Source organism: Anser brachyrhynchus (genome assembly GCF_964034855.1).
Source record: "Anser brachyrhynchus genome assembly, chromosome: 1".
Lineage (NCBI taxonomy): Eukaryota > Metazoa > Chordata > Aves > Anseriformes > Anatidae > Anser > Anser brachyrhynchus.
Genome location: NC_137694.1, coordinates 33,363,303 through 33,391,181, shown reverse-complemented (window position 1 = coordinate 33,391,181; position 27,879 = coordinate 33,363,303). Strand labels below are relative to the sequence as shown.

Genomic DNA, 27,879 nt, shown 5'->3' with positions numbered 1-27,879 from the left:
TACGTAAATACTACCTATTGTTTGGTTCCTAAGAGAACAAAAGCAACACTGCCCACTAGTATTAGAAGAATTATATGACGCTTACCTGCGACCACATTCTGAATATTTACCAATATTTTTTAATATTAAGGCAGCTGTTAATCGGATGTGTTTAGTTATTGGTCCCTCTTTTTCATCCTACAAAAAGAAAGAAAAAAAATGTTAAAGATCCATAGTAGTAGGTAATAATTAATATCTAATACTTGAGTCATACAAGACTTACTGTGAAATCTCTGAAGACGAGGTTTCTTGATCCCCTCCTTAACGCCATTAGGGCAGCACTTGGATGATTCACAATGGCCTTCTGTGCTCTGGGAGCAGCAGGAGTACCCCCTACAGCTGGCAGCCTATGTTAGCAAAGAAAGAATTAATAAACTTTACACAACTTTCTGATAAACTAACAACTCTGAAAATGTATTTTGACTTTTTTTTTTTAAAAATCTATTTGAACAGAGACAGAAAGATCCATTAATTTTTGGTGCTGATACGCAATTTGTCTTTTCTTTCCACAGTGAGAAACCTTACTGCAAAGCCATCAGAAGAATCATAAGCTTCATTTTGTGGGGGAAAAAAAAAACCTGACCATTCTTGAAGAAGTACTGCTCATCACCAATGACATCTGTGATGGTGAATAACAACATATTGTACTAACGACAGAGCTACTTTCCTGAAGTGTACCTACTTAAAGGAATGTTTTATTAGATAGAATATAACAGGAACAGTGATAATGGTTATACAAATGTCATCTGAGATCGGGGCAGGACTGTGCTAAAAATATAGCTGTTTAAAACTTGACATGGCTGGGACCATTAAACACTGAGACAATATAAAACACGTATTAGCTGTGCTTAGTAAGCAATGTAAGGTGACATGATCCAAGTTATGATCTAAGACATAATACATTAAATTGTTAAATCAGACCAAACACATGTAAAACCAGTTACTGCAGCTTTCAAACTGAGATTAAGAACTTACTCGGGGTATTTTATAAAGCTGGTACAAATAATAAAGATAGCGGAAGCAAATGCTCAGTTTTCAGTACGAACACTGAAGTCAAAATTCTTCCATGTGAAACGTTGAAATGAGCCATACAACTAGAGTTTAGAATGTGGAAGTGTGGAACTTAATGAGTAAGTCTTTAAGTGTCATAACATCATCAAGGGATGATTGCAGTATCAGCGGTGAAAAATATCACTTCCATATATTTAATAATATTTTAGTGCCCTAGTAGAACTAGGGTACTAGAACCCCAAGTAGTACCCTGGTTAGAACATATCAACATATTAAAAACATACGGTAGTGCTTGCAAAGGTAGCATAAATCAAATGTAAATATGTCTTTTTTTTTTTTTTTAAATTAAAGCCAGCCTGTAAGAATATTGGAATATTGAGGCACCTTCCAGCAAAGAGAAGTGAAAGTCTTTATGAAGGAAAAAGAAAAGGGCAGGGGATTGTTGATTAAGGAACCGTTGGGTAATGACATATGCTTATAGAAGACTCCAGCACAGTAATTATTGTTCTTCCTTTTTAATTTCTGGAACATTGCTGTTTTTCTTATATTGAGAAGAACACGGATTCATCACCTGAGGCTGTTCCAAATGTCTCTCTTCAACAGCTATCATAATAGGATCTAGAAAGTTGAAGTACTTTTGCCTTGATTCTAGAAATACTGAAAAGGGGCAATTGCAATGAATACAGATTGCCTTCTCTTTTTGATTTTGGAAAAAAAGGTCTATAAAAAGTTACTGAGATCTCAAGTGGACCGACTTGTGTCTCCTTGCACATATGCATCTCAAGAACATCTGGAGTTCTAAAATTTCTTAATTACATTATCAATTTAATATCAGAAATTAGTATCATATCATTCACTTTATGATTAAAGTTGCTCCATTCCCATGCTGCATGAAGAACATTTTTGATAGCTCACACTACCACCTATGCTTCAGTGTCAACAAGGGGAAAAAAAAATAACAAAGATCCAGAGAGATTTAAATGCACAAAGCTAGTCAACATACTTAGTTGTTAGTGCTACCTGACCAGAAGGTAATACTCAGCTACCTCTGGAAACCAGAAGAGGAAGAGTTAATACAATACAACTTTAAAAGCAAAGAAATAGGGAATTAAGGTATACAACCAGCTCTGTAATGCAGCTTAACTTTGTATACCTGGTTCTAGCAAAAGCCATTATGTGCTTTTTTTTCAAGTAGATATGGTATCACGATAGGCAGAAATGATAATTAAGAAAACACGCCCTTGTTAGTTACGGTGTCTGTTGAAAAATGTGTTCCACAGATTTTGCTCCCTGAACCAGTAACGCTCACTCTATCTGCACTCCTTAAGGTAGGTGCAGTTTTCCTACATGGTGAGGGATTAAGTGAAGAAAGTCAGCAGTTTTCACTGTGATGAGAAGATGTGTGCCTAGAAGTTGATGGCGGCACATGCTTCCTCTTGGCACCAGTTCTCAAAGTTGTTTCAGCTCCATACAAGAGTTTAGTCATATGGACTACCAGCAGTATACTGACATACTGAACAAGTTTCTAGGGCTCAGTGAGAAATAAATTAAGCCCAAGCCTTGCAAGTCAGCTTCAAGACATGGTAAACAGTTGACCATGTGAGCCAACTTGAGATGACCTTCTGGAGGAAGCTTAGAGTTTCGTTTGACAAGTCACTGATTCTGGAGAACAAATTATCAAGTCCCGTCTCCCTCACTTAGTCACACGTTCTTGTCAGTTGTGCAAAGTCGGCTCCATGGCTGCACTGGAAGATGATGTGGGATACATTTAAAAAAATAAATACGTGTTTTCCTGATGGTTGATTTCTTCTTTGGTAATAAAAGTGGAGTAAAGGAGACATGAGGGAAGAGTGTAGAAGAAATAGTCAAGGAACCTGTATGATTTCATGATGCAACTGAGTGGCGTTAACACTTACAGGTGTTAACACACATGGGTGCTGACAGAGAAAGGTCTCGTTCCTTTTGTTTGTTCCAATCCACCTCCTGCACTAATGTTCAACTGACTGCAAGGTAAGTGCATTCAACTAATCTAACAAACAGATTTTTTTAGTTCATCAATTGTTTTATTTTGATTTTTTAAAGCGCAATTGGTTTACCATGCAGTGAGACAAAAGCTAAAGCCAGTTCTCTGTAAACAGAGAGTGCACAGCCGCACGAAGGCACACGAGATAGTGGGGAGAATCAGAACCTCCTACGTGGAGTAGCGCGAAGCTGTTATTTCAACTCATATTCTGAAATGACATCGTTAGATCTTGTGATGCTGCAATATCAGCGATTTGGTGAGAACTGTTTGTGCATAAATTGCTACTTTCTGAATCTGACCTCATTAGGGAATTCTGCCTTACAAGAGGGCATGTATGAAAGCTTTTCTTTTTTTCCCTCATACACGTACCTGTGCCAATCTTAAAGAACCCTGCAGGAACAGAGCTATTGGATGTGTTATGTGATGAAACTTTTCTGAAATGGCAGAGTTGAAACCACATCATACTAGTAGATTGTATCATCAGCCCTATGCTTCCCACTTACCAAGTATTTAAGACTATATTACCATCATGCTTCACTTTGTGGTTTTCAAAGGTCTGAATGCTGCTTAGTGTAATGAAACAAGGCACTATAATGCAACCATAAGTCTGTGCTGAGAAGTTTGGGGATTTGTTTATTTTATTTTTAAATACAAACTAAATTTCTCAGCTTTCATACTCAGTTTTCTCTCTCTGCTGCCTCCAGCAGCTTGGTAGCAATTTAACTACCTACATCACAATCTGCCTGTGATTACCAAGTAATCACAACTTAGGCTTGCAACAAAGTGAGTCCAGTTAGTTACTAACAAAGCCCTAGTCTTAATACACTTATACAAGTAACTGAACCCTGAATAACTCCAACAGTAACACAACCGTCCCCAAAATGCCATAGAAATGGTATTGCACTCTATAATATTTATTCCAGATGGCTGAAATAACTCTGGGAAAAAGGAGAGCCAAACCTGATTCCAGGTAACAGCACAAAATAAGAAGACCTAGAGGTCATGGTATTTATCTTGATTATCTTGTTTAAAAGGATGTTTATTGTAAGAGTACCTGGATCAAATTAGCCCAAATTTTGACCATAAAACTGGAAGGAACACAGCAAGTTACAAGACAGTTCAACTCAGCTGAATGAAAGAGCCCAATTGTACACAGCAAATTACTCTCCATTTGCACTACAAGCACCTTTCCGTTGCAATAAAAGTTATAAAATGCTGCCCAGTTGTGAAAAATCAGTAGAATATATTACGAATAACGTTCACCATGGAGTACTGACAAACATACCTTAAAGGACTACCTGCTCTTTTAATGGTAACTGTGACCGTATCTCCCACATCAGAATCTTTTCCCCCTTTTGCCTATTTTCTCTTAATGCAATGGACTTCAAATTTGATTACTGTTATGGACTTTATGTAGAGTTTCACCTGGTAAACCAAGTTATAAACACACAAATTCTTCCAATGATTTCTAATATTCTTATTAAACACACAAATTCTTCCAATGATTTCTAATATTCTTATTTTCTCTATTGCTAAGGAGGCTCAGGTCTCTTACTTATTGGAAGGCTTCTGATTTCCTGCTTGCCCAAGTTCATCTTGCTTTAATCCTGCAAGTAAAGCATCTCTGGAACAATGTTTATCCTGTTTGGGGAAAAAAGGAAGACAGAGAATGTGTGAAATTTTCCCATGAAATCCTTACTGTTTTCTGAAGTAGTATGTGAAAGAAAATCTGCACCTGTAAATGGGTAATGAAGGAAAACCTCTGCCGCTGGAAAGGTTCACATCCCTCCCATAAGCACTGCCCTGGGTAGACATCTTTTCCTCCATGTTCAGTTGCTGCATGATAGAAGACCTGTGATGGTGTTTGAAACCACCTACAAAAAGAGAGGAAAGGAAAATTTAAAGTTTTTTTTTTCAGTTAATGATAACGTGCAACTATCACAAATATAACCCATACTGGCTACACATTCTTGTTTTCTGAAAGAAAACATGAAGTGATAAATGAGAAGGTCTAAACATTTAAGTGGAAAAAGCATGTATATATATTAACAGTGAGCTACCAATAAATGGCAATATGATTTTGCTGAATCTAATTGAAATGTCATATTTTTTTTGTTTACTCAAAAAATTGCATCTTAATTGCAACAGGTAATTTCTCTGCAATACAACAAAATACGGTACAAAACTATAAATACTAAAAATGTTGGATTTCATGTATTATTTTTCCTGTTTTCCTTCTTTACTGGCAGTCATACTCAGACCTTATACGAACTTTAATTGGGAAAAATGGGATACAGACAATTCATCCTATTTGCTCTCAATATTTCATGCTTGACAAAACTGGTGGAGAATAAGGGATCGGTGTAAAATTAGTGCTTTTTAGCACCTGAATTTTAAATATCAAGAAAATGAACAGATGACATTTCCTGATACGCACAAAAGTTGGAAGATGTCACTTATATGACCCCTTTCAACATATTCAATTAAACCTCAATTTTTAAATGACTTTCCAAAATGTCAAACAAATCGCATTGCATCCCCACAGCCCCAAAGCATACAGCATTAGATACTTCAAAGTGCTTGTGCATCAATATAAGAGATGAAGTTGTCCTAAGCCTGGCCCTGTAATACTCAGGACTGTATACAATGTGTTTTTTTGATGTTCTATTTGGTGAAAGCCTGTTCAGCCTGATAAGGTTTTTCTTCCATGTCAAAGTGATAGAAAAGTTACAGCTCATTTTGAATGTCACCTCAACAGTTCCTAGATCTGTATTTTCAAATTGTCATGTGTTAAAATAACACATCCTTTGTTGTCTATTAGATGGTAATGTAGACTCACTGTATTTCGAAACATACCAAATGAAAACTGGGAATGACTAAGAGTTTTCTTTTTAGTCTAGATATATTTTTAAATATAACTCAAGCATCACAAATTACATCTTTTACCTCAAGAGACAAAAAAATGGCCAAAATAAAAGGAGTATTTGGCCACTTACAATTCATTTGAGTTCAGCTAACCCAGCTCATGACCACACGCTTAAGGCTTGGACAGAATAGGCCTGGTAACCCAGCTGCTGCCTTTTGGGAAGTCATTACCACCAGCAGCCTTCACACCTTTGCTGGATGGAGGCCACCACCGCAGCAGTCTTACTGAAGAGGAAACACCCCCACATCAGCCACTCCAGTTCACACGCTAGCATTTCGGTTTCAATTAACACAAAAAGTATTTGCAGTAAGGTGTGGGACTGAACAGTGCCAAGAGGGAGATGACCCCGGCCAGAGACTTACAGGAAGCAGCCACGGGTGAAGCACCATCTTAAGCCTACAGCAGTGGTTTAGGGACAAGTTCAAGTCACCTCCTTCCATGTCCCACTGCTCAGCTCAATAGTGCCCATCGTGCAACACTTGGGATCGATACACGGGCCTAAGCATCCAGCCGCTGTTACCTGAACCTCAACGGCAGCGTCGAAGGGCTTGTTTCACCCAAAGACAAACCTTAGTTATAACCTGAATCCTACTGCAATAACCACCTGTAATTCAGCAATTACCTTCCACACCGCAATAAATACTGCTTTCTTAAAAAATAAAAATAAAAAAATTCATTTTTTCCATCCCAGCTCTTACTGAATGGAAGCTGGGAAGAAATACCTGCCTCACGCTGTTGGTCCAAACAGAAAATACAATGAAAATACAGCGTTTTACATCTACATTTGCTCAACAGCGAAAGCTGATCTTTCAGAGAAAAGAGACATCTTTCCATAATAAAGGAGAAAGTCAGTACGTAAACTTAAGTCTAGCACTTTATGAATAATCTCTGGCACAGATGAAACAAATTTCCTGGCACACATGAAACCCCAAATGTAGTTTGAAACATTTTATTCAACATAGCTTTATTTTTCTTAAAGCCTTGCCATTTCAACAGAGTTTGTTTGTTCACTGTATAAGGCATTCAATGCTATACTTCAAACAGTGATCTAAAAAGATTCAGATTTACTACAACTTTGCGAGGAAAAACTACTTTTGGCAGTACAAGATTCTATTCAATAACTTGTGCAGAATAGTCAGAATCTATAATACTAGTTTGCAAAATTTAAAGTTTATTCAGAAAAGAAATATCTATTTATTCATGAGCCTTAAATCAACATTTCACTATAGTAATACAAAACCTTAAGTACTGAGAATATGGTCAGTTGAGCCTAAACTCTTAGTTTCCCACTTAATCTCTCCATCATTCTGTTCAGCTGCTGCACAGACCTAATAGCTGATCTGACAGGCAGTGGAGATTCGATAGTAATTCCAATTTATTTTTTAAATATAAAGCAATTTAATAGCTGACATCTCCTGCTTACTTGTGAAACAAAGTAACAGCTTTTAAATTAACCTGCTTACAATTAGCAGCACTTGCAGACAGCTGAACTTCAAAGAAAAACACCTACTTTCTGTGCCATCCTTAATGCAAAGCAGCGTGCTGACAACTTTCAGAGTTTTACTTCCACTTCAGATATTAAACCAGAACTCATCTGGGAGAGGCTGATCGTTACAAGTATTTGCATATAGTTGGGCCTGATCTCGTTGTGGTCTTCAGACACTACAAGTAATGAGGACCGTGTAATGTACATGTTATATACATCAAACTCTGTAGGGTGAAGTACCAGCCTCTTGGTATAATGCTTCCAAATTAAGTTCTAAAATAAAACAAAAGAAGCCAACAAAAACAGCCACACCTTCGGAATCCTGCTTATCCACATTTACTGTGACCGTCAATAAAATGTTTCTGAGGGCCTTCGCTGCCTCCTGCAATGCAGACTGGAAGGCACACTTAACGCTACTATATTGTGAGAATAAAACTAACAAACATGCTCACAGAAACAAGGGTAAATGGCCGTCAAATTAATCCACTGTCCTACCTTCCTGATTAACCATGAACACCACAAAAGAAACGCTGTTCTATCACAATGATAAACCTGCCTGCTTAATACCTAACGGCTAAGCAAACGTGAATGAAACCAAGTATCAGATGTAAAATTAACAAGGTAGTCTAATAACTCACTCAAAAGAAACTTCTTGTTTCCTGCTTAAACAACAATAGCAGCAGCGAAGATTGCAGCTGTTTTCAGCGTAGCTCTCAATAATAGGTGACAATTCCAGATTTTTATGCCTATTAGAAACAGGAAGCCTATGGGATACTTGATGCTGCTGATTTTTATCAAGCTGTTGAAAGAATATGGCATAAGCAATATGCATATGATGAAGATGCTAACTTAACTTTTTGATTCTTTCTTCACCACAAAGAATGCTGAGTGTAAGATTTGTCAAAACTGTTTTTAGGCTGGGGCTGAAATAAATATTTAAAAATCAGCAACAATGTAAGAAAAAGAGACTATATTGTAACAATGCACAATCTCTGAAGGCTTTGAAAGTAATGAAACAACTATGAACAAAAATCAGTATAGTAACTACAGCAGAAACTAAAGCAAAAGTACAGTGTCTGAAATAAAAGGCAGAGATTAACACATAAAATATTGGCCCTGTAGCCCTTGACTCCGGTCTCAGGAAAATTTACCAGAATAACAACTTAAGACAGACTTGCAAGAAGACTGATAATGTAAGGTAATCATAATTGTATTGGTCCTCCTCCTGCCCCAAGATTTGTCTGCACATATGTACATCATAGTTCACATGACATCAGCTTGTTCCACGGCTAGATGCCACTTTGATTCTACACAACTCATCCTACACGACTGAAGACATGGAATAAAGTTGGTGACTAACTTATGCTTCAAAACTGTAATTCAACAAACTCTCCAAGATGATATAAACTGCCAAGATTTCTGTTAGGAAATACTCCCAGATTTTCACTTCTACCCCAGTATATCCACTCTTCTACCAACAAAGGTATTTATGCATCTATTGTGAAGCTAGTGGAACATGGATCTACAGCTGTACTTATTCTATAGCCTTACATGCATTTCTTATGCAGAGAAGCGTTACCTACCAAAGACACAAAAATCACTTCTAAGGTGAAATTAGGGCAAGGATTTAAAAAGCCACAGTAGATATCTATAGTACCAGCCAGAATCCTACCTAAAATCCATAGATCTTGGCATTGACTTAATGGTCTTTGAATTGTTTGTAACGAATGAAAGAAACAGAACCTACAACTTAAGGGGTCTACAAATTAACTGTCCTTCAGTATTCCTCCTTTAAGTTCTGTTCAAATGCCTCATTTTCACCATCAGTTCCAACATGTTCAAATGCCTCATTTTCACCATCAGTTCCAACAAACTTTTCTGTCTTTCATTCCTACTTTCTGAACATCTATACACCAGCTTTCTGCCAAATCAGCTCATCTTTATGTTCCCTTTGTCTTGTCCTACAACTACAAAGCGTCTCATCCTTTTTCATGCCCATTCTAAACTTACCTAATTTCTGTCACTGTTTTCAAAGTGGCTATTTGACAACTGCCTTTGTTTCAGAAGTCTGTATCCTTCACTGAGAACTTTTCACATTCACAAACCAACGTTATTTTAAAAATCAGTATCCAAAGTCTGCTAGCTCACCCCTCTTTTTTTTTTTCTAAATAAAAATCTTTTTTTTTTTAATGTACAAAAACAACAAATCAAGCAAGTCCAATCATTGCTGTCCAGTCCTATGGCTAAGTGCCTTTTTACTTCCTTGTGTGACAAGGAGTCCTGTGGCACACAAATGGTACTATAATAACGAAAATTAGTCATAATCTAAACAAGACTTTGACCAGGACAAAGAATTGCAACACCCTGCTCTTGCAAAACTGGAAACACAGGAAATACATTACAGGATGGATACATAAAAAAAAGTCTAGATATTATTTGTAACTGGAGCACAGTCACTATTTTTCTATTTGCAATGCAGAGAACAAGCATCAGAGCTAGGATTATTTTTTCTTGCGCAACTACATGAAAGTATTTTATTTATTACTGAAGAATCAATATATTAAAAGAAAGCCACCAAATATGTTTTATGTTCTGAAGTATAATTGAGAGCAGCTAAATGACTTGCACTCTTCCATCTCCTCAACGTTTTTCACTTTTTCTTTTCCCTATTAACCAGGTATAAGGTACCTTAAGGAAACAGAATGGATAGAACTTGGCATATAACTTTACAAGCACCAGCTACTTGTTAGTGGAAGCTAGTTAAATAAAAGAGCCACTTACTTTTTACAAGATTGCCACAGACACATGAAGTTCTGTCCAGGTTTCTTCATTTGCTCTGCATGCTGACTTGCTGCAGTGTATGAAGGTGGCTGCAAATTGATCTGCTGGCCTTGTACTTGCACTGTTGGTATTGACGTCGCAGGTGTGCTCTGCAGAAAGGGTTAAAACACAGTTTTAAACAGGGCATATAACAAGACGCGACATACACTTTACTGTTTGCTCAAAGATCTTTTGTTTTATGCTTCAGTCATCCAACAAATTTTCAGATTTTAACAGTTTAATTTCTAAATAAGCATTAACAGACATAATAAAGAGGGATAGATACAGCTTTTACACTTTTCACAACTTTTACTTTATTATTATTATTTATGCAGAAGTTTCTAGCATTCAAACTCCTACATCTTATGCCCAAATTCAAATACAGAATTATGAATGCAAAGGTATTTCTCAAGGGCACCAGTGGAACAAAGGTTCTCATTATTTTGCAAACATTCTATTTAGTCTTAAAGAAAAACTGCAAACACAAGGGGTTATAGTATCATCAGCGTAGGGATTACTTTGCTTTCCCATTTAACGTAGGAGAAAATATTGCTAAAAAGTAAGATGAGCACTGATAATCTAAAACTTCTCTTTGATGAAATGGTTTCACACGCCGCAGCTGTGGAATTCTTGAAGCATCTCATTAGCACACATCCGTCTGTGTTACACAGTACGTAACAAAAGGTAAACTGAACAATGCTGAAAAAACACTATCAAAGACCAGTTGGCTCAAACAATGACACTTTTTTCTCTACAAAACTTTGCAAATGATATAATTATTTAAGCTCTTGTAAAACCGCACATCCCTTTATATAACACACCAGAACATCTAAACATGCTGTGCTACTTGTGTACAGTGAAATACAAACAGCTAAAATAGATATTTCCCCTTGATCTCTCACAACTTTACAAGAATCTTATTCTAACATTGAATAAAAAATATCTTAAGTCAACTACAAAGTTCAAAAAAAATGTTTTTTTTCCCTTCCCCCTCCCCTCTGAGTAATAAAAATACCGAATGCCGATTGCCCCACTTTGGAACGCTGTTTACTTTATACTGATTCTCTTCTTCCTCTTTTCCTAGAAATCTCTGGCTGGCCAGGCATTTATAAGAAGGATGACAGAAAAAATATTAAGCTTTTGAATACTATCCGGCAAAGAAGTTGTTTTAATTCCCTACTGACAGGGAAAGAACGCATCACTGTTTCAGAGCCCAAATAAAACCACTTTTAAATCCACATTCAGGTGGTGCACACAACACCTTGTTGACATCGTTACAGCTCTGTTACTGAACAGCTTCAGATTTTAACTGCAAAGAAACAGGTAAGCGCAATTTCTGACATGTCATTTGCATATTGCTCTGAAGTTTTCTTGCTGCTGCTCTCCTTTTGGCAGCGCAGAAAACTCTCCCCCAAGGTAATGAAGGACTGTACAACACTAGCTAATAACATGGCCAAAAAGACAGCAAAAGAAGTGTTATCAAAACCAAAATACCCCCACGTCTAAGCACAAATCCTGACAAAAACGACGCAAAAACTCAGCAAAACTACAGACCACAGCCTGACTATTACAGGATGCCTGTTGCTGGTGTATGAGAAAAGTTGTAAGAAGGGACTTGAGCCCATTAGTCATAAATACAAATTGTTTTGGACTCTACAATTATTTTCCCTTAAAGATCTCTAAGCCCTTTAACAGATTGGGTAACGAATTTTCACAATGTCTTTTTTAACACAAGTACACACAAGCACACACCCTTTCATGATCCACCTCCCTTTAACGAGGTGTTTTTAAAGTGAAGCTGAAAGTAAAATCCTCGAGAGTCAGCAGTACGGCTCGTTTTGCAATCTCCACTTAGCATCCTTCTGTCAGTACATAATGATGGTCTTTGTGCAACTTTTTATCCCCACAGAACTTGTGTCTCATTTAATGTGCTGAAGAGAGTGAGATTACTGAATTAATTCAGGATTTCATTTAATTCACATCCTTCAATGTGTGGTTCATGTATTATTTACTCCATTCTACGCAAACCCTGCAATTAATCCGGAATTATGAATTTTCTCAAGGGTTTTCCTGGCAAGCTCTCCTAGTGGTATTCTAAGGTCTTAAACAATTTTTAATGAGACGGTATTATTTTAAATAAGGAGAACTGAGATATTAGATACAAAACGTTAAATGCTGAAAATGAAAGAACTCAGAAAGGGAAACGATTTTCAGGACAAAAAGTTAAAATCAATTCCCTCCCTCCAATTCCTTCCCACCATAGACTCCCATGAGGAAAAAAAAATACAAAGCTAGTAGACTGAAAAGAAACATATAAGATAATTGTTGTTTAGTGTTCTCCTATTACTGTTGCACTTTGGAGTAGGGTAGCTTTGTTCCAACTTGTAGCATTAGCTGGTTACAACACCCATGCGTTGGTAATCAAATGTATTGCCCGTCCATCATTAGGGCTGATTACATTGTATATATCAACAGAAGAAGGGAAGTCGCATTTGTTTTCCTAGGTCTTCTTTTAGAAATAAAAGTTCTGTGTTTGAACATCTTAAACCTTTCCTTTCTTCATTCCAGAGGTCAGAAATACTGATCGTTTTTGTTTCCTTTTTTCATGTGTTGATTTAAATAATGCATGGTACGCTGGAAATCACTGACATCAGGTGGGAACTCCTTTATTTCAGAATGTACCTAGAAATACTTGCTACATGCTACCTCCTTTACAGTACCGATACGTAACGACCACGTAAGCGTTGTTCTGTATGTTAAAGAATTACGTATAGCATTTCACCTCCTCTTATAAATTATTTCTCAGGGAAGTACCACTGAAAGAAGTTTCCTCGTGTCATCAGATATTTCACAAGATTTCCTCCACTAGCAACAACATTTAATAATTCCAGGTTCCCCCAGAAATCCACTGCCCAGTACTCCAGCACACCTGACAGTTTTACAGCATCTTTTTATACTCAGGCTAGCTCTCTCCACGATCACGATTTGCAGTTGACACCACTTAGCACTTTTGCAAATCAATCCTCACTGGACCCCAGGACTGCACAGTACCTCTAGCATCAGCATCCTAGCTCTTGCTTCAAATACATAACCAAGTCATAAAACCACTTTCGCAGATCACTGAATGCCGTTTTAAGGACTTGTGAGTCCTTATACAGGATATAAGCACACAACTTTTCGAGAAACTAAATCCTAACTAAAGCAGAGCAGCTAAATGTACAGTATTTGTATTACGTATACACATATATAAGGAACTAATCTATGTTTAGGGAGTTCCCAACTCAAACGATCTAAGCTACTCCAGCAAGTTTGCCCTAAATTACCATTAGTTCCACACAAACTGACCTCCTGGTAATCGTGTTTGCCATGTTTCTGGGAGCCCTAGAACACAACAAGTTGTGTTAAAGCAGCTAAGACACTGCACAAAGAAATATGAAGCAACTTTCTAAAGAGATACAGAAATACCATTCTGTGACAAACTGATTCCTTCTTTAATTGCACTTTGAGAGCAACCCCTAAGACAGCATGTTCTGAACTCCTCCATGCACTTTATGGGAGCATTTCTGTATTCCCCGTTGTTGATTACCAGGGTCTTTGCAGCAAGATCTCAACTCAAGGCAGGTTTTTCAGCCTGCAGTGCAGATGTATAAGACGCAAAAGTTTGAGTGTTAATGATTAAAGTTAGGATTTTTGTAACTTCAGGATCCACTGTGGAAAAAATGGGTTATGCAGATTGCTGGCCATCAGTGGTTTCTCTCAGAAGAACTTGCCTGACTATATACTAAAGAAAGCAGAGAAAACAGCTGCAGTCACTGTTTGATTACTCATGGGCTCTTCACCTGCACTACCAATGAAGGACATCTCAAACACAGCACCAGCCATGACCTGCATTAGCTTGGGTTCGGTGCTGGGTACAGGCAGTTCTCTGCTTTACAGGCCAGTTCTGCTCTCACGAGTGGAGGCTGCTCCACGCTCAGCTTGGCTTGACGTGGCTGGAACCAGACAGGCCCTTCTAGCACCATGTCCCTAGTACCAGAAGCGTGCTTTGATTCAGAGCAGAAGGCAAGGTCCCATGTGGAGACGTGGCAAGTGTTGAACCACGGCTAGCAAGCCTAGCTGAACTGGAGCTGCCCTAGTGAGAACCATCAGGGGCCCTGCAGTGCACTTCCCATCACGGCAGGTTCTGGCTCAGGCACAGGTCCTGCCCAGAAAGCAGCTTTCTTCATTGTCCAGCTGCTGCGATTCCTATATGACAGAGAGCTATATACATGAAGAATTCTTTGAAATTTCTACTTCCACTTAAAAAGTGGAGAAAAATATTGAGCTTATTTTTTTTCTAGTTACCTTAACTTTATCTTTAATTAATCGTAATTTTACCTTTACTTTGCCAGCTACCTTTAACTAGTCATTTATTCAGGATAAAAATGTCACTTCTGAATTGACCACAGAAAGGCCAGAAACGAGGTACTGGCCTCAACAAGAACCTGGCACAGATGATTAAACACAGAGGAGGATGTTTTAAAGAACAGTTTTTTTCATTTTGCTCCCTGGGCCAATGGGAACAAGAATATATTGCAATGGAGATAAACACGATGGTAGCCAACACTAACAATGCTGGCTACATTATTCTTCAAGCACATTCCTTGAATTATGTCACTGATACTGACTCGAGAGACAGCTGTTTGGTCACTCCCCCAGTTCATTTTGAAGAACATCTTTTGACAGCAGTCTTTAAAGAATTACAATTTATGCAAAGTAAAAAAATACATTATTTTTAGAGTCTACACTTAAGACTGGCTGTTAAAATTTTGCTTAAAACTGACTACCATATTGTATTGCAACACTTCAAACTACTAATTTTTTTAGTATATATTTTACTACCTACCCTACACATTGCTATTATAGATAAACTTTAAAACAACACAGAGGGTCCTCTTAAAATTCTGCTCTCAGGTATCTTTCTGCATTGAAATGGCTGAACTGTATCTGGGCTGCATCAAAAGCAGCATGGCCAGCAGGGTGAGCGAGGGGATTCTCCCCCTCTGCTCTGCTCTCATGAGACTCCACCTGGAGTGCTGTGTTCAGCTCCGGGGCCTCGAGCAGAAGAAGGACACAGACCTGTTAGATTGAGTCCAGAGGAGGGCCAAGAGGGTGCTCAGAGGGCTGGAGCACCTCTCCTATGAAGACAGGCTGAGGGAGCTGGGGTTGTTCAGCCTGGAGAAGAGAAGACTCCGGGGAGACCTTACAGCGGCCTTTCAGCACCTAAAGGGGGTCTGCAGGAAAGGTGAGGAGGAACTTTTTACAAGGGCATGTAGTGATCAGACCAGGGGTAACAGCTTTAAACTAAAAGAGGGTAGATTTAGGTTAAGTATTAGGAAGAAATTCTTTACTGTGAGGGCAGTGAGGCCTTGGCACAGGCTGCCCAGAGAAGCTGTGGATGCCCCATCCCTGGAGGTGTTCAAGGCCAGGTGCTCCCTGGGTGCTAGGAGCAACAAACCCCACAGTCTGGGGCCAGAAATAGCCCGCACCTCCATTTCGCAGAACCAACACTGCCATTCTCTTTATGGATTCACGGATAACTATTTAGCATGACGTCTTCCCTATTTGAAGGCGTACTGCGCCTCCAGCAGGAGCGCACACTGCGTGCCAGTGTGATGGGGCCCTGTTGACATGCAGAGCTGTACGCAGTTTAAAAGCATTAGGCTTTTCTTCAACCATCACCTGTATGTGCAAACCCACATGTAAATAAGTTTATATTAACATTAAATGGTTAATTATTACATATCATGGAACTTACAGTTAAGTATTACTGAAATTTTCATGTTTAGCTTCCTCCAGAGAATGGAATATATTAAAAGGCAACACATAAGCTAAAGATGAACATAGCAGGACTTGAGCATGAGGTCGGGGTCAGGTGGCTGGGAAGGCACTAAAGCAAACGTTCTTTTCTTGTTGTTCGACTGCTAAGGTTTACGTCTGCTTGCAACAGCGTGCTTCACAAGCACAGAGCAATGAAAGCGCAGAGATTCTGTATTTCAGTACTTCCAGCTGAGAAACTCATTTGCTCTGTGACTAGGAATGAATTACACCTCCTGGGGCTACACACCTGCTTTCTGGTGCATGGTAATTCTCAGCTTCCCAATCAACGGAGAGCAGGAGCTAATAGTTAAGGCAACGCTTATGCGGTTTTTGCCACCTAAATTTCCACACAAGCATGTTTCAAGTGGGCGGCCGTTAGAGAAACAGGAATGCTTTGTTTACGAGGGGATGACAGTGATGAGCAGGGAAGTGATTACTTTAAAAGCCAGATCAGGCAATTCACATCTGATTTGCTCACTTGTAGGAACCTGGCATAATATCAGGGCGCTTCTTCAAAACACAAACCCACTGGGGTAAACCAACGTGGTTATGTTCAACAGATGTTTCGGAGGAGTTTGAAGAAGTGTAAGGAAAAAATGGAAAAGGAAAAGTAAGTACACAGGTAGGTAATTACTCATTTCTTTTTCCTTTTCATCCACCACACCAGCACAATGCCTCAGGAAAGTCATAATCCAGGAACCAGAAACAGAGAAATAAAAGAAAGCTAAGACAGTAACGTGCCAGCTCTGTCTCCTTGCAAGGCCACGTTTCAGGGGCTTACAAAATACAGATGAAGATATATGAAAAAAAAAAAATCCAACACTGTGCATCATACGTTCCTTTTCTGACGTAACTCATATACCCATAGCTCGATTTGTGTATAAAAATACAAAAAAAGTCAGTATATATGTAGTTATTTTTCAGCGAGTCCTGATGACATGTACAGTTAACACTGAACCGTCACAGACTACACCCAGAAGACACCTGTATTTGTCTAACTGCATTTAGAGAGCACCACACGGGCTGTCTCATAAACATGAAGTTTGTAATTTTCATTATTGTTGCAGGCCATTTTTCCTCCTCAGGCATACAGTAGCAGCCCATTTCATAGTACCATTCACATCATGAAACCAACCTTAAATTTTATGTTCCCTGAAGAATTATTTCACTTTTTTTCTTGCCTTCTCTTTGCTGTTCCCCCTCCTCCCCTTTGTTTGCCTTTCCTTATCTTTGGTTCAAGCATCTTCCCTTTCTCCCTTCTGCAGTTCATGACAACTTATCCTGCAACAGCTGCATAAGCAACACTCCTCCTCCCTCTGCTGTCTTCTGCATCTCCTTTTCCAGCCTTCCTGCTGTGGTCAAATTTTATTACAAATTTTCTTCCTCAATTCCTTTCTCACTTCTCTGAAATACTTACTCTAGTTTAAAATAAAATTTCAAGATGACAGACAAGCAGGAAATCACATAATAACAGATTCAGCAGCTATGTAATTTTGCTATAGTTAATATCCCTTTATTTCCTGTCCCTCATCATTTTTCTTCCATGGGTTGTATTTATACTAAACTTCATGCTGTTTGCAGAAAGAAGCATCTTCCCTTATTTCTTCTGCAAGAGAGAAAGTATAGGCTAGGTACTCTAGAGAGGATAAAACAATGCAGATGTTTGAGTGAAACAAGCGCCCCTTAGCTGCTGCCTTTCAACAAGTCAGAGACAAGGAAGCTGCTTATCACACAAGAAAGGCTCTCAAAATGGGAGGGAGAAACTAATTTCACATGATTGTACAGTACCTACACCCAACAGTCACTAGTAAAACCCACCCTGAGTTAGCAAGAATTAGGCTACATACTATTTCTGGGTGTCTCAAACCTACTCCTAAAAGCAGACTTAATATTGGAAATACTTCAACGTCTGCTTTTCCAGCAAAACAATGGCTGTTTTGCAGCAGCTAGACACCTTTGGAAAAAAAGAGCTAGCCAGGTACTGCTTCTAGGCCAACACACACATTTTAAAGGAAGTGTTTTTTCATCATTTTGAAGAAAGCAAGGGCATCCTCCAGACAGAAGAATAAGCTAAATTCCATGGAAACAGACATTAAGCTAGGATTTGGATCTGCAGATTTGCACTGAATTGCAGACCAAGCTGGCAGCACATCTATTTGTATGGGTAATGGAAAAGATGTAAACACGGAGAAAGTATTAATGACAGTGTACGAAAAAAAAGTACAGGGTATCTTCCCTATCCTTTAAGAAACTTTCAGCATGGAAAATAATTTTTTTTTTCTCCTCTGTTTTCATAACAGAACAGGTAATCTCATACAAAGGAAATCATTAGCTGTATTACCCCCCTCTTCTCCTCAAAAACTGGGAAGTCAAATAGCTCAGTAGCTATTTGAGAACCAGCTGCAAATTCTTGAGAGCCACATGTCCAGGGAATAAATAACCACAGGTAACAGCTATTCCATTCCAAAGACATAGCCATATCATTTTCTATTCCAGACAAACCCTTAGCAAAGCCATTACAGAAATTCAAACTGTGTAATAGCTGAAGACATTCACTGTAAAAAAAAACAAGGCATAGCTAATACGTCCACGCTGCAGAAAATCTGCCATTTATCTAGTGTATTCTCCCTGTGCTACCGACAGACACTTTCCTTTTGGTCTAATCATTTCTAGCAAGAACAAAGATAAATAATGCATCATAAAAATACAGATCTCTCTCTGATAAATTCACATGTAAACACCGAGGTTTTAAAGATGTTTTTAAAAACACAGCTCTGCGTAATATGTTTAAAAGAAAAAAGGAATAAAAACTTGTTAACTGTTAGTCCTGATTTCTGACAATTAGATGACAGAAACTTGAAAGAGTTTTCCTTCCACAGAAACCTAGCTTGACACAGAAGAGAAGTAGCACTAGCCATCACTTGTTGAATCTGAGCTCTAGCTCTGTTTAAGTCTAGAAGGCCTATACTCCGTATGCCTTCAAAAACAACAAACCCAAACCAACTGAACAAAAAAGGAAAATAAATGAAAGAAGAGTTGTGCCTCAAGGTCAAAAAGCACTAACATACACTCAAAATTTCCTCTCTGTACAGTCTGGCAGAATTAGGTGACTGTCATACCTCATATTCCATTCTTTTTGCTCTTATTCAGGTTAGGAAGGGTTTTTTTTTGATAGGGACTTTATGTCCATGTACAAAGCCAAAATAAAATCTTGAGACTGGAATAGTCTCAAACATGATTATTTGCAGTAATACTCATGAAAATGATGGACATAGCTCATTTCTAGTACAGTCTTAGGAAGAAACTACTTTAAAATGTTGTGGTTTTTTGTTTGTTTTTAAAGTTACAGTCAAAAATGGCCCTCTCCAAAGTTTTTCAAACAGAATAAAAAAGCCAAGGAATACTTGCATCAATAAAATGAACATTACAAGTATTTTGTAATAAACAAATACATATTTTGACACATTTACAAAACAATACTTTCTCCTGACTGTAATGAACTTCTGAAGAAAGCCTTTCAAGATCACCTTTAAACAGAAGTTTAAATGCTCATTTTGGCAGGCCAGATGCAGCTGCAGCGGTTAACTACCTTGCAAAACACATCTTCGCTCCCCCATAAGCAGTAAGGACCAAGAATAAAATACAGAACAATACTGACATTTTTACAAGACTGTACAACAACTCATTTTTGTTTTCAGAACAGTAAATCCTTTAAGGAAGAAATCAGTGAACAGAAGTTCTTTCCTCACTGCGTGTTATGAAGCTACAGGCTATTTGAAATACCACTACTGTCAATGACATCAACAAAGTATGCGAACTATTAGGACTTTAGTCTGTGCAAGAACGCAAACCATCATTTTCCAAATATTTTAAATACTATGCAACAGATACCGAGTTTACATTTTGAGACATATCATTTCACAGTCTTATTCAGAATCAGAGTTGGAATAAACGTAAAAAGTACGCTGCAACATACCTGTGTGACCATGCTTTGTATATACGTGGTTGGATGCTGCTGCTTTTGTTGAACAGCACTTTCTATTGCTACTTTCGCTACAGTGCTTGGATCCGCTCCAGCTGGCACAGCAACCATAGTGGCACTGCAACCAGCATTGTTGGGGTCACTGATTGTAACAATTCTAACTCCTACTTTATTTGGAATTCCTGGAACAGTTTCCCTGTCATTATCCTCTGCTGGCCTCTTTACAGTTTTGCATTCTGCTGTGCCATTAGTAGACCGAACTTCGGATGACAGGGTAGACTGGGACACTCTAGGTCCTGAGTGTGGAACTGCTATGATTTGATGCCCCTGTATAACAGAGGCTGTAGATTGTGGTGAGACAACTACACTTGGGCGTTGCTGAGGCACATCTGAATTCAAACTTGAAGCTAGAGGTCCATTAGGTAAATCAGTGTTGGTACCACTAAGTTGCTGGGTTAACAGTTTTGCAGCCTCCTGTGTACCGCTTACAACAGGTGAACTACTCAAAGTTAATACAGGCCCATTAGAAATTCTCTCCCCTTGATCACCTTTGGCAGTATCTTGCTGCGTGGCATCCAAATTCCCTTGTTGTTCCACTGAAGATATCTCACCATTTCCTACATGATTGGAAGTTTTGTGATTTGGAATGTTTTTGCTCAAATGAGAACCATCTCCTTTATCAAAATCACAGATTCCATTAACTAGGGGCTTCTTCAAATCACTTTTAATTTCCTGCGTGTCCATTTGTTCAAAGTTCTGCTTTCCAGGAGCTCCGTTCTCACCCATTTCTAATGACGGCCCATTACTGACTTGTGAGCACTGATTGGCCTCATTCTGAGTTTTCCCTGAGTTAGAAGGAGGTAGACTGGAGTCACTATACTTTCTCCCATTTAAAAGACTTCCCACCTGCATTTCATTTTCTTTTGCATCCCCATTGCTGGTGTTTGCAGCTCCTCTTCGGCAGGAAGGATTCTCCATAACTTCAATTTTACGTTCGTGAATGTGTAAACCTGTTGCTTCCTTTGCTTCTTCCTCCTTTTGGCAAATTATTTTATCACCTTTGAACGGGGGAGCAGCAGTACACGGTGATTGTCCAGCTGAAGGTGCTTGAGTAGCTGGAAGCGTTTGCACCTGGAGCCCAACTCCTGTCTGCGTTCCACTCACTGCAATGCCTGCTGGAGCGATGATTTGAGTTGCGTTTCCCTGACTCACAGTTGCAGTAGCAAAACTCGTATTTGGCACAACTGTTATCGTAACCTGGTTGCCAGTAGTCCCTTGGAAAATCGTTGCTGGGCTGTTGGAGATCAACTGACCTGGCAATATCTGTAAATTAGAAATGGGTACTGTTTGCACTGCCCCTTGGGGCGGGATTGCACCCTGGACCAGCTGAACATTTTGTTGTCCAACTAGCAGCTGCTGAGCTGAAGACTGTCCTTGAACTCCGTAACCCGGTGCTTGGTTATTGGCCATCTGATAAACCACCTGAGGGCTAGGAGCTCTTGCATTGTTAGGTGGAGGAATCTGCGGAGCTGGGAGTATAAGCTTCCCCCCTGGAGTGGAGGGGCCTCTTTTCGGAAGAAGCAGTTGTTTAATCAGACTAGATTCACCAGAGTTAGGCTGGCCAACTCCTGCGTTAGCTTGTTGGGACTGAACTTGCATTTGTATCGGTTGTTGTACCTGTTGCTGTGACGATGCTGGTGAGTGTTGCTGCTGCTGCTGCCTCTTTACAGAAAGCATCTGGCTGACGGTAGGAGGGGGTCCTTGTGACTGAGAAGTGGTACATGAAGATGACATAACTGTGGGGACTTGATTATTTGTAACCGGACCTGGGGATGGTGAAGAAGATGGAGTAATGCTTGGCTGTCCAGTCAACTGGACAGTTTGACCAGCAGGAATGGAAGCTGGATTAGCAAGCACTATTTGGTGAATGGCTGGTGCGTACGTTTGACCTTGCTGAGCTGGCTGGCTTACAATCACTACGCTTTGCTGGGACGGTGGTGGCTGCGGCTGCTGCTGCGACTGCATCGGCTGCTGTACGTTAGGCGGACCTTGCTGGGATGGCTTTGGTGCGATGTTCTGAAAGCCCACCCTAGAGGTGGGTGGGTTCTGGACGCCTGCAATTGTGACCACCTGCCCAGCTGCTACTTGGAAATTCTGAACGGTGGTGGCAGAAACAATGTTAGAAGCAGAGGTGGTGACGTACTGCTGTGGTGCTATGATGACTGTGTCCTGTTGCTGGTTACCAGTAGAAGACTGCTGAGATGACGTCTGCCCGGGTTGCGATGATGTGGTGATTAGCTGTTGACCCTGTGAAACTGCTGAACTGCATGCTGGTATGTTTTGTACTCTGCCAAATATATGACCCTGAGGTACAGCTTGTTGAATTACTGTAACAGGAGTGCCTGAAGGTATCTGTCCTGGTACCACTGCGTGCAGCGGAGACTGTTGTTGAATTACAGGTTGGTGGTGAAGCAACGTCTGAGAACCAACAACAGCAACAGACGGCTGTGGTCCCGTACTGCTGTGATTTTGATTAGAAGCTTGCGCTCCTCCTACAGCAATAGTAACAGGAACCCCAGACTGGGGGACAGAGCTCTGTATTACTGTGGCCTTCACTACTTCACAGGGTATTGGACCTTTATTCTGTATAACAGTCATTGTAGCATTTTGCTGCTGTGCATGAACAGGGTTTTGTGGAATTCTAGAAACAGTCTGTGCCACAGTATGAACACCTTGAATTGGAAAAGACATCTGTGTTGCTGTCAAAGTTGAAGACTGGTTAATAGGGGTCCTCTGATAATGATTTCCTACGCTTTGTGGCCCATGTGGGATTCCTATTGAAATAAACAAGGTGAAAGTTTGAAAGCAAAAATTAGTTCAAAACACGAACATAAGGAATTTGTAAAACCCCAAGGCCTGAATTTATAATTCTATATAAAGCCATATTGTATCTGAATTAATGATGCAGCAACAATGGTTTGTCTGCTGACAAGCTTATGGGTCACATGCCAAATATTAGATAGCATGCAAATATGTACAGTAATACCATTCAGAACGCTACTGAATGAAATGCATACAATGAATAAAACCACACTGTCCCTACTTCTAGCACTTGCAAAATAGTTTCAGTAACATTTTTCCTTTTACTGTCACTTAAGAACCAGTGCAAAATACTTTATATTTAAGTAATTAAAAAACCTGCTGGCGAAGGAGAAGACGACACATCAGGAATTGAATCGACCCGAACAACTGGGGTAGACGAAGTTGGTTGCTGCTGATAGTACATCTGAATGGGAAGTGGTATAGCTCTCCTTTTCACTCCTACCACATGTATATGTGCTTGACCATTGTTATTTGGATCTTCTACTCTCTTCACTGTATGATTTGGAAAGACAGTTCTGCCAAACACAACGTAAATCTATGTTAGTAAACACAGTAACTCAATCCTCTTACCATGCTTTTGTTTTAATATGAAACACTACTCTTATGTGCACAGTAGCTGCGCTACTGCCTGCATCATTGCAATACAGCAGAATTCTCCAGGAGCTTTGAAGTATTCAGTCACTGAGGACTAACAGGCCAACCTGACTTCAGCCAAGATTTTGAATGAGCTGAGTAAAAACTACAGTACCTCCAAAACTACCTGGGAAAGAAGTAAAAGGGCTATAGAAGTAACTCTACTAAAGATCCTGAAATAGACTGAAATATAATCAATTAAACTGTAAATGAGTTTCAATTAAAATTTCAAAACTGCATGTCTTTCAAACTCAACTCAGTAGATTTTTTTCTCAAAGAAATCTAAAGCTACATGTTAGTACTGAGCACATACAATTGTTTCTTTATTGTTGCATAAATTTTTGTCTTACCGCAGACATTTATAAAATCCAGTTGATGTCAGGATTCCACCTCGAGCTAATTTACTACAGGTAGAGAGGTATTCAGAGTACATTTCTGCTCGAGAGACTGAGCAATCAAGATTCAGCTCAAAATGTGCATTCAACCTGAAGATGAAAAAATAGACCATAAAGCAAAACATAGAGACAGCACTGCCACTTCTGTCTGTATCTGAGAATTTAGAGATCTTATGACAACACGGGAAATGGCATTTCAATATACTGTCTTGTCAAATGTGTGTTTCATACTTTTTATTTCTCACTGCTTATGATCTGACACATAGGACTCCTAGGCTACACACTCAGTTTTATAATAAACATGTTACTTACATAGATAATATGCAAAACAGTCCCTACATATGCCTTTTTTATTGTATATACAGAAACAACAACAAACACATTGTTTGGTGACTTCTCCTCCCCACAAGCTCTACGCTTACTTCTTTATGACTCTACTTTGTCAAAAGATGGACTGAATGCTAGCTAATTCTTCATCAAGAATTTCTGTCAGAAATCTACTCAACATTTGCATCAAAAACAGTATCTTAGACTTGCAAATGCAGTTGTAATTTAAAATACAAGAAAAAACAGAGCTAGAATAAACACATCAATCTGTGATTCTGATAGAGGCGGAAAGGCAGGAGAGAGGGGACTGGACTCTCTCACACACGGACACGAACACTCATTCCAGGAGTCACACACTATGTAGGCATCACAAAATCCTTGAACAGACTGTTCTGCCTAATGTTCAGTTTCCAGGGAAGGAAGGTATTTGTGTCTCCTACAGAATCTTTACAAACACAGAGACCATCTGATTCCCAACTAGGAAACCATGAGAGAAGGCAGCAGTTTCTATCTGATTAATTTTATTTCTTTGAGATCCATTATTCCAGTCCGGAAGCATGTGAACAGCCCAACCCCAGCAGTAAATGGAGATAAGTAACAATTCTCCACACAATGCTTGAATACCGATACTAGAATATAGGCTCAGACAGAACAAAAATACATTTAAACTTGTCAGTATTTACTGTACTGTGCTAACCCTTTGGAAAGCTGCACTGCATTCTCCTTTGTAGAGTCCCAGACTCCCCATAGAGCTAAATGTTTAAAGGGAAAGAGCAAAGGATTTACAGTCTTTAAACTGGGCTCTCTCGTATTCAGTAACGTGCAAGTATACCGCCATTTCTCCTGCAGTTTAGTTATAATTTTATTACAAAAAATTGAGACCACATTGTGTAACAGAAAGCCTAGGTACTAATTAAACCTGGCACATCAGACAAATGACTGTCCAGCTGGATATGTCGCATTAGGCTGACACAGTGTCACTGACACAAGCAGCAAACAGGAGGTCAGGACTTACAATGGTGAAACAGGAACTGCGATTAGCGCTTCACTGTCACACGCACGTGGCTTTACAAGAAGACTCCTACCCAGGCTAAGCTGGCTTATAATATATCCAGGAAGGACAGCTTAGACATGTTTTCTTTCTGCTGCTTCCAAGAGGCAGTAACTTTCCAAAACTCTACCATTATAATTTACTCACTTCCAGTTTCTTTTAGTCATTCTAGTAATACCATACCAAAACACATCACGAAAATTTGTATGAATGTAAGACACTCCATGTCAGCATAGATAAAATGTTTGGAAGGGGCTAGTTCTCTGCTCTGGATTTGAATTTAAAAAAAAAAAAGTGCATTTCTTTTTTGTGTTCTTTTCTTTGGGGGCGGAGGGGGCAGCACAGTCAGTATTTAACGAGAATCTTTAGGAATAGATGTTAATTTTTAGTATTCACTAATTCATACCTAACTAAGACTAACTGGAAGAAAATTAAATACAAAATCATCACTGACAGCTGTAGAAGCAGACTGCACATGGATTCAGAAACAAGGAAGACCTTCCAAATCTTCCTGGTATTATTCCATATCGTCTGCTTCATTATCTTTTGTCCTTTGATGGTATTGCAGTTACGGAATGGTTTCCTACCCATACTTATTTTAACAGCTGAAATTTCCACTTTACATTTTATTAGAGCACAGAATTCACCTTGCCTAAAACTTTACTACTAAAAGCTAGATGTATAGTGCTTTCTATAGTTAATGAAGAAAAGGTGGCACCAGAAGGTAATCTCTCATCATGTCACAAATTAGGCAGGTGAAAACCATTAATTTAACTGTGGGAGAATCTCCCCCCTCCATTAATTAAAGGGCAGCCTAGGAAAACAGCTTTGTCTAGAAACCGACTTGTAGATGGCTAAGTTGAAGTTGATCCCAACGCCAGGTATCCCTGTTTAAGTATCTAAACATGAAATTTCTTGTTCTACCAGCAGTACATAATAATACTACACAGAGTGCAAACAACAGCATAAGAGCAACATCAGTTGACCAACAAGAGTCTTCAATGTTTCTCTCATCCAATCGATACTTCGCTGGAAAAATGAGTAAAACTACATCATGAGCTAGAAGCACTAAGCTTTAACAAATCGTAGCCACTTTGTTTTGAAGGCTCTTGTCTGATTGTTAAGATGGACATGTGAGGTGTCGAGCAGCACAAGTGGAAAGGGCCATCAAGAACCGATTAATACAAACACTTAGAATGTGAATAGATCACTCTCAGCCCATGTAAGAACCACTGGCAGAACAGTTTTTTTCTCACTATCTGGCAGGTAATCAACAACAGTGTTAGGTGGAAGCAAAAGAATTTGGAGGGGAGGCTTTAATACTCCTTAACTTGCTTGAGATTTACAATGGTCACATGAGAGTTTTGCAGGGGTCTAGCTTCATAATTTGAGGATTACTTCTATATTGGTGAAGTAATATGGTGACATTATCTGAAAAAAACACTCATGAAACAGATAATGCTGCCTGACAGCTTAAAAAATATATAAAACCAACACAGGAGCTTAAATTAAATTAAATTATATTCAAAGAGAGAAAGCAACTAATTTCAAGCATCAACTGTCCAATAGTGAACATTCTGGTTGAGTTTTTTCTTTCATGCTACTTCAAAGCAATGACAGAATGGCTTTACTTTATACTTTTCAGAAAAAATAGTCTAACAGTGAATAGAAGCAAGCTAGGAAAATCTGTGACACATGAATAGTTTTTCTTCTTCATTTAAGTATTTGAATAGAGCTATGCACTTACCACTGACACGCAAATTTCTCGCTGTCTATTTCTACTATTCCTGGTGGTGGAGCAACATGTGGTGCTGCTCTAGAGGCTGTGGGGAAGGAAAAAACATATTTGCTGAATGAAGCAAATGATTTTCAAAGCCATGACTATCACTGGTACAGTTTCTCCTATGCTTGTAAACTGGATATTTCCAACTAAGGTAAGTCACAAAGGTGGACTAAGACTACGGATTTGCACCAGTTTACCAAAACGAAGCAGGGCAGGCCAAGGCCAGGGACACCACTGAAGTGCAATCATGAAGCAAGCACTTAGTGAAGGACAGCTTCCAGATTCATGATCACGATCCATGTGCTAACTCTAAGAAGGACAGAGTACTGAATATGATTTAAGAGTGACAGGGTACTCCACAAGAACAGGCACAAATACACAGTAATTTTCCAACTCCTAAGTTGAAACAAGTTTAAAGTAACCAACTTTGTTACAATGTCACATTGGTTCCTTCCATTCACTCTTGGTCATCTCCTTAGTCACATTCTTTTCCACTCACTTCCACAGAAGTATCTGAACCCGTTCCAGAAACACTGGACATGAATGTTAGTATCTGTCACATTGATTCTTCCTCCTTTTTCCGCAGAATGAATAGCTCTGTTCCATCCTGCATGCACTTGAGGTATACTCCCTATGATGAGTCTGGTTTGCCCACGATAGC

General features: G+C 39.2%; 1 protein-coding gene across 2 annotated transcripts in view; it reads right to left on the bottom strand.

Moving 5' to 3' along the window:
* Positions 1–27,879, bottom strand: part of ARID2 (AT-rich interaction domain 2) — a 106,674-nt gene that overhangs the window by 3,880 nt on the left and 74,915 nt on the right. For both annotated transcript variants that reach the window (XM_080576672.1, XM_080576673.1), the window contains 9 exons: positions 27,183–27,258; positions 24,013–24,147; positions 23,345–23,544; positions 20,141–22,980; positions 10,267–10,415; positions 4,809–4,947; positions 4,629–4,714; positions 263–386; positions 86–177 (listed from right to left, as the gene is read on the bottom strand). In XM_080576672.1, the coding sequence (XP_080432798.1) occupies positions 86–177; positions 263–386; positions 4,629–4,714; positions 4,809–4,947; positions 10,267–10,415; positions 20,141–22,980; positions 23,345–23,544; positions 24,013–24,147; positions 27,183–27,258 (3,841 nt within the window). The remainder of the gene's footprint in view (positions 1–85; positions 178–262; positions 387–4,628; positions 4,715–4,808; positions 4,948–10,266; positions 10,416–20,140; positions 22,981–23,344; positions 23,545–24,012; positions 24,148–27,182; positions 27,259–27,879) is intronic.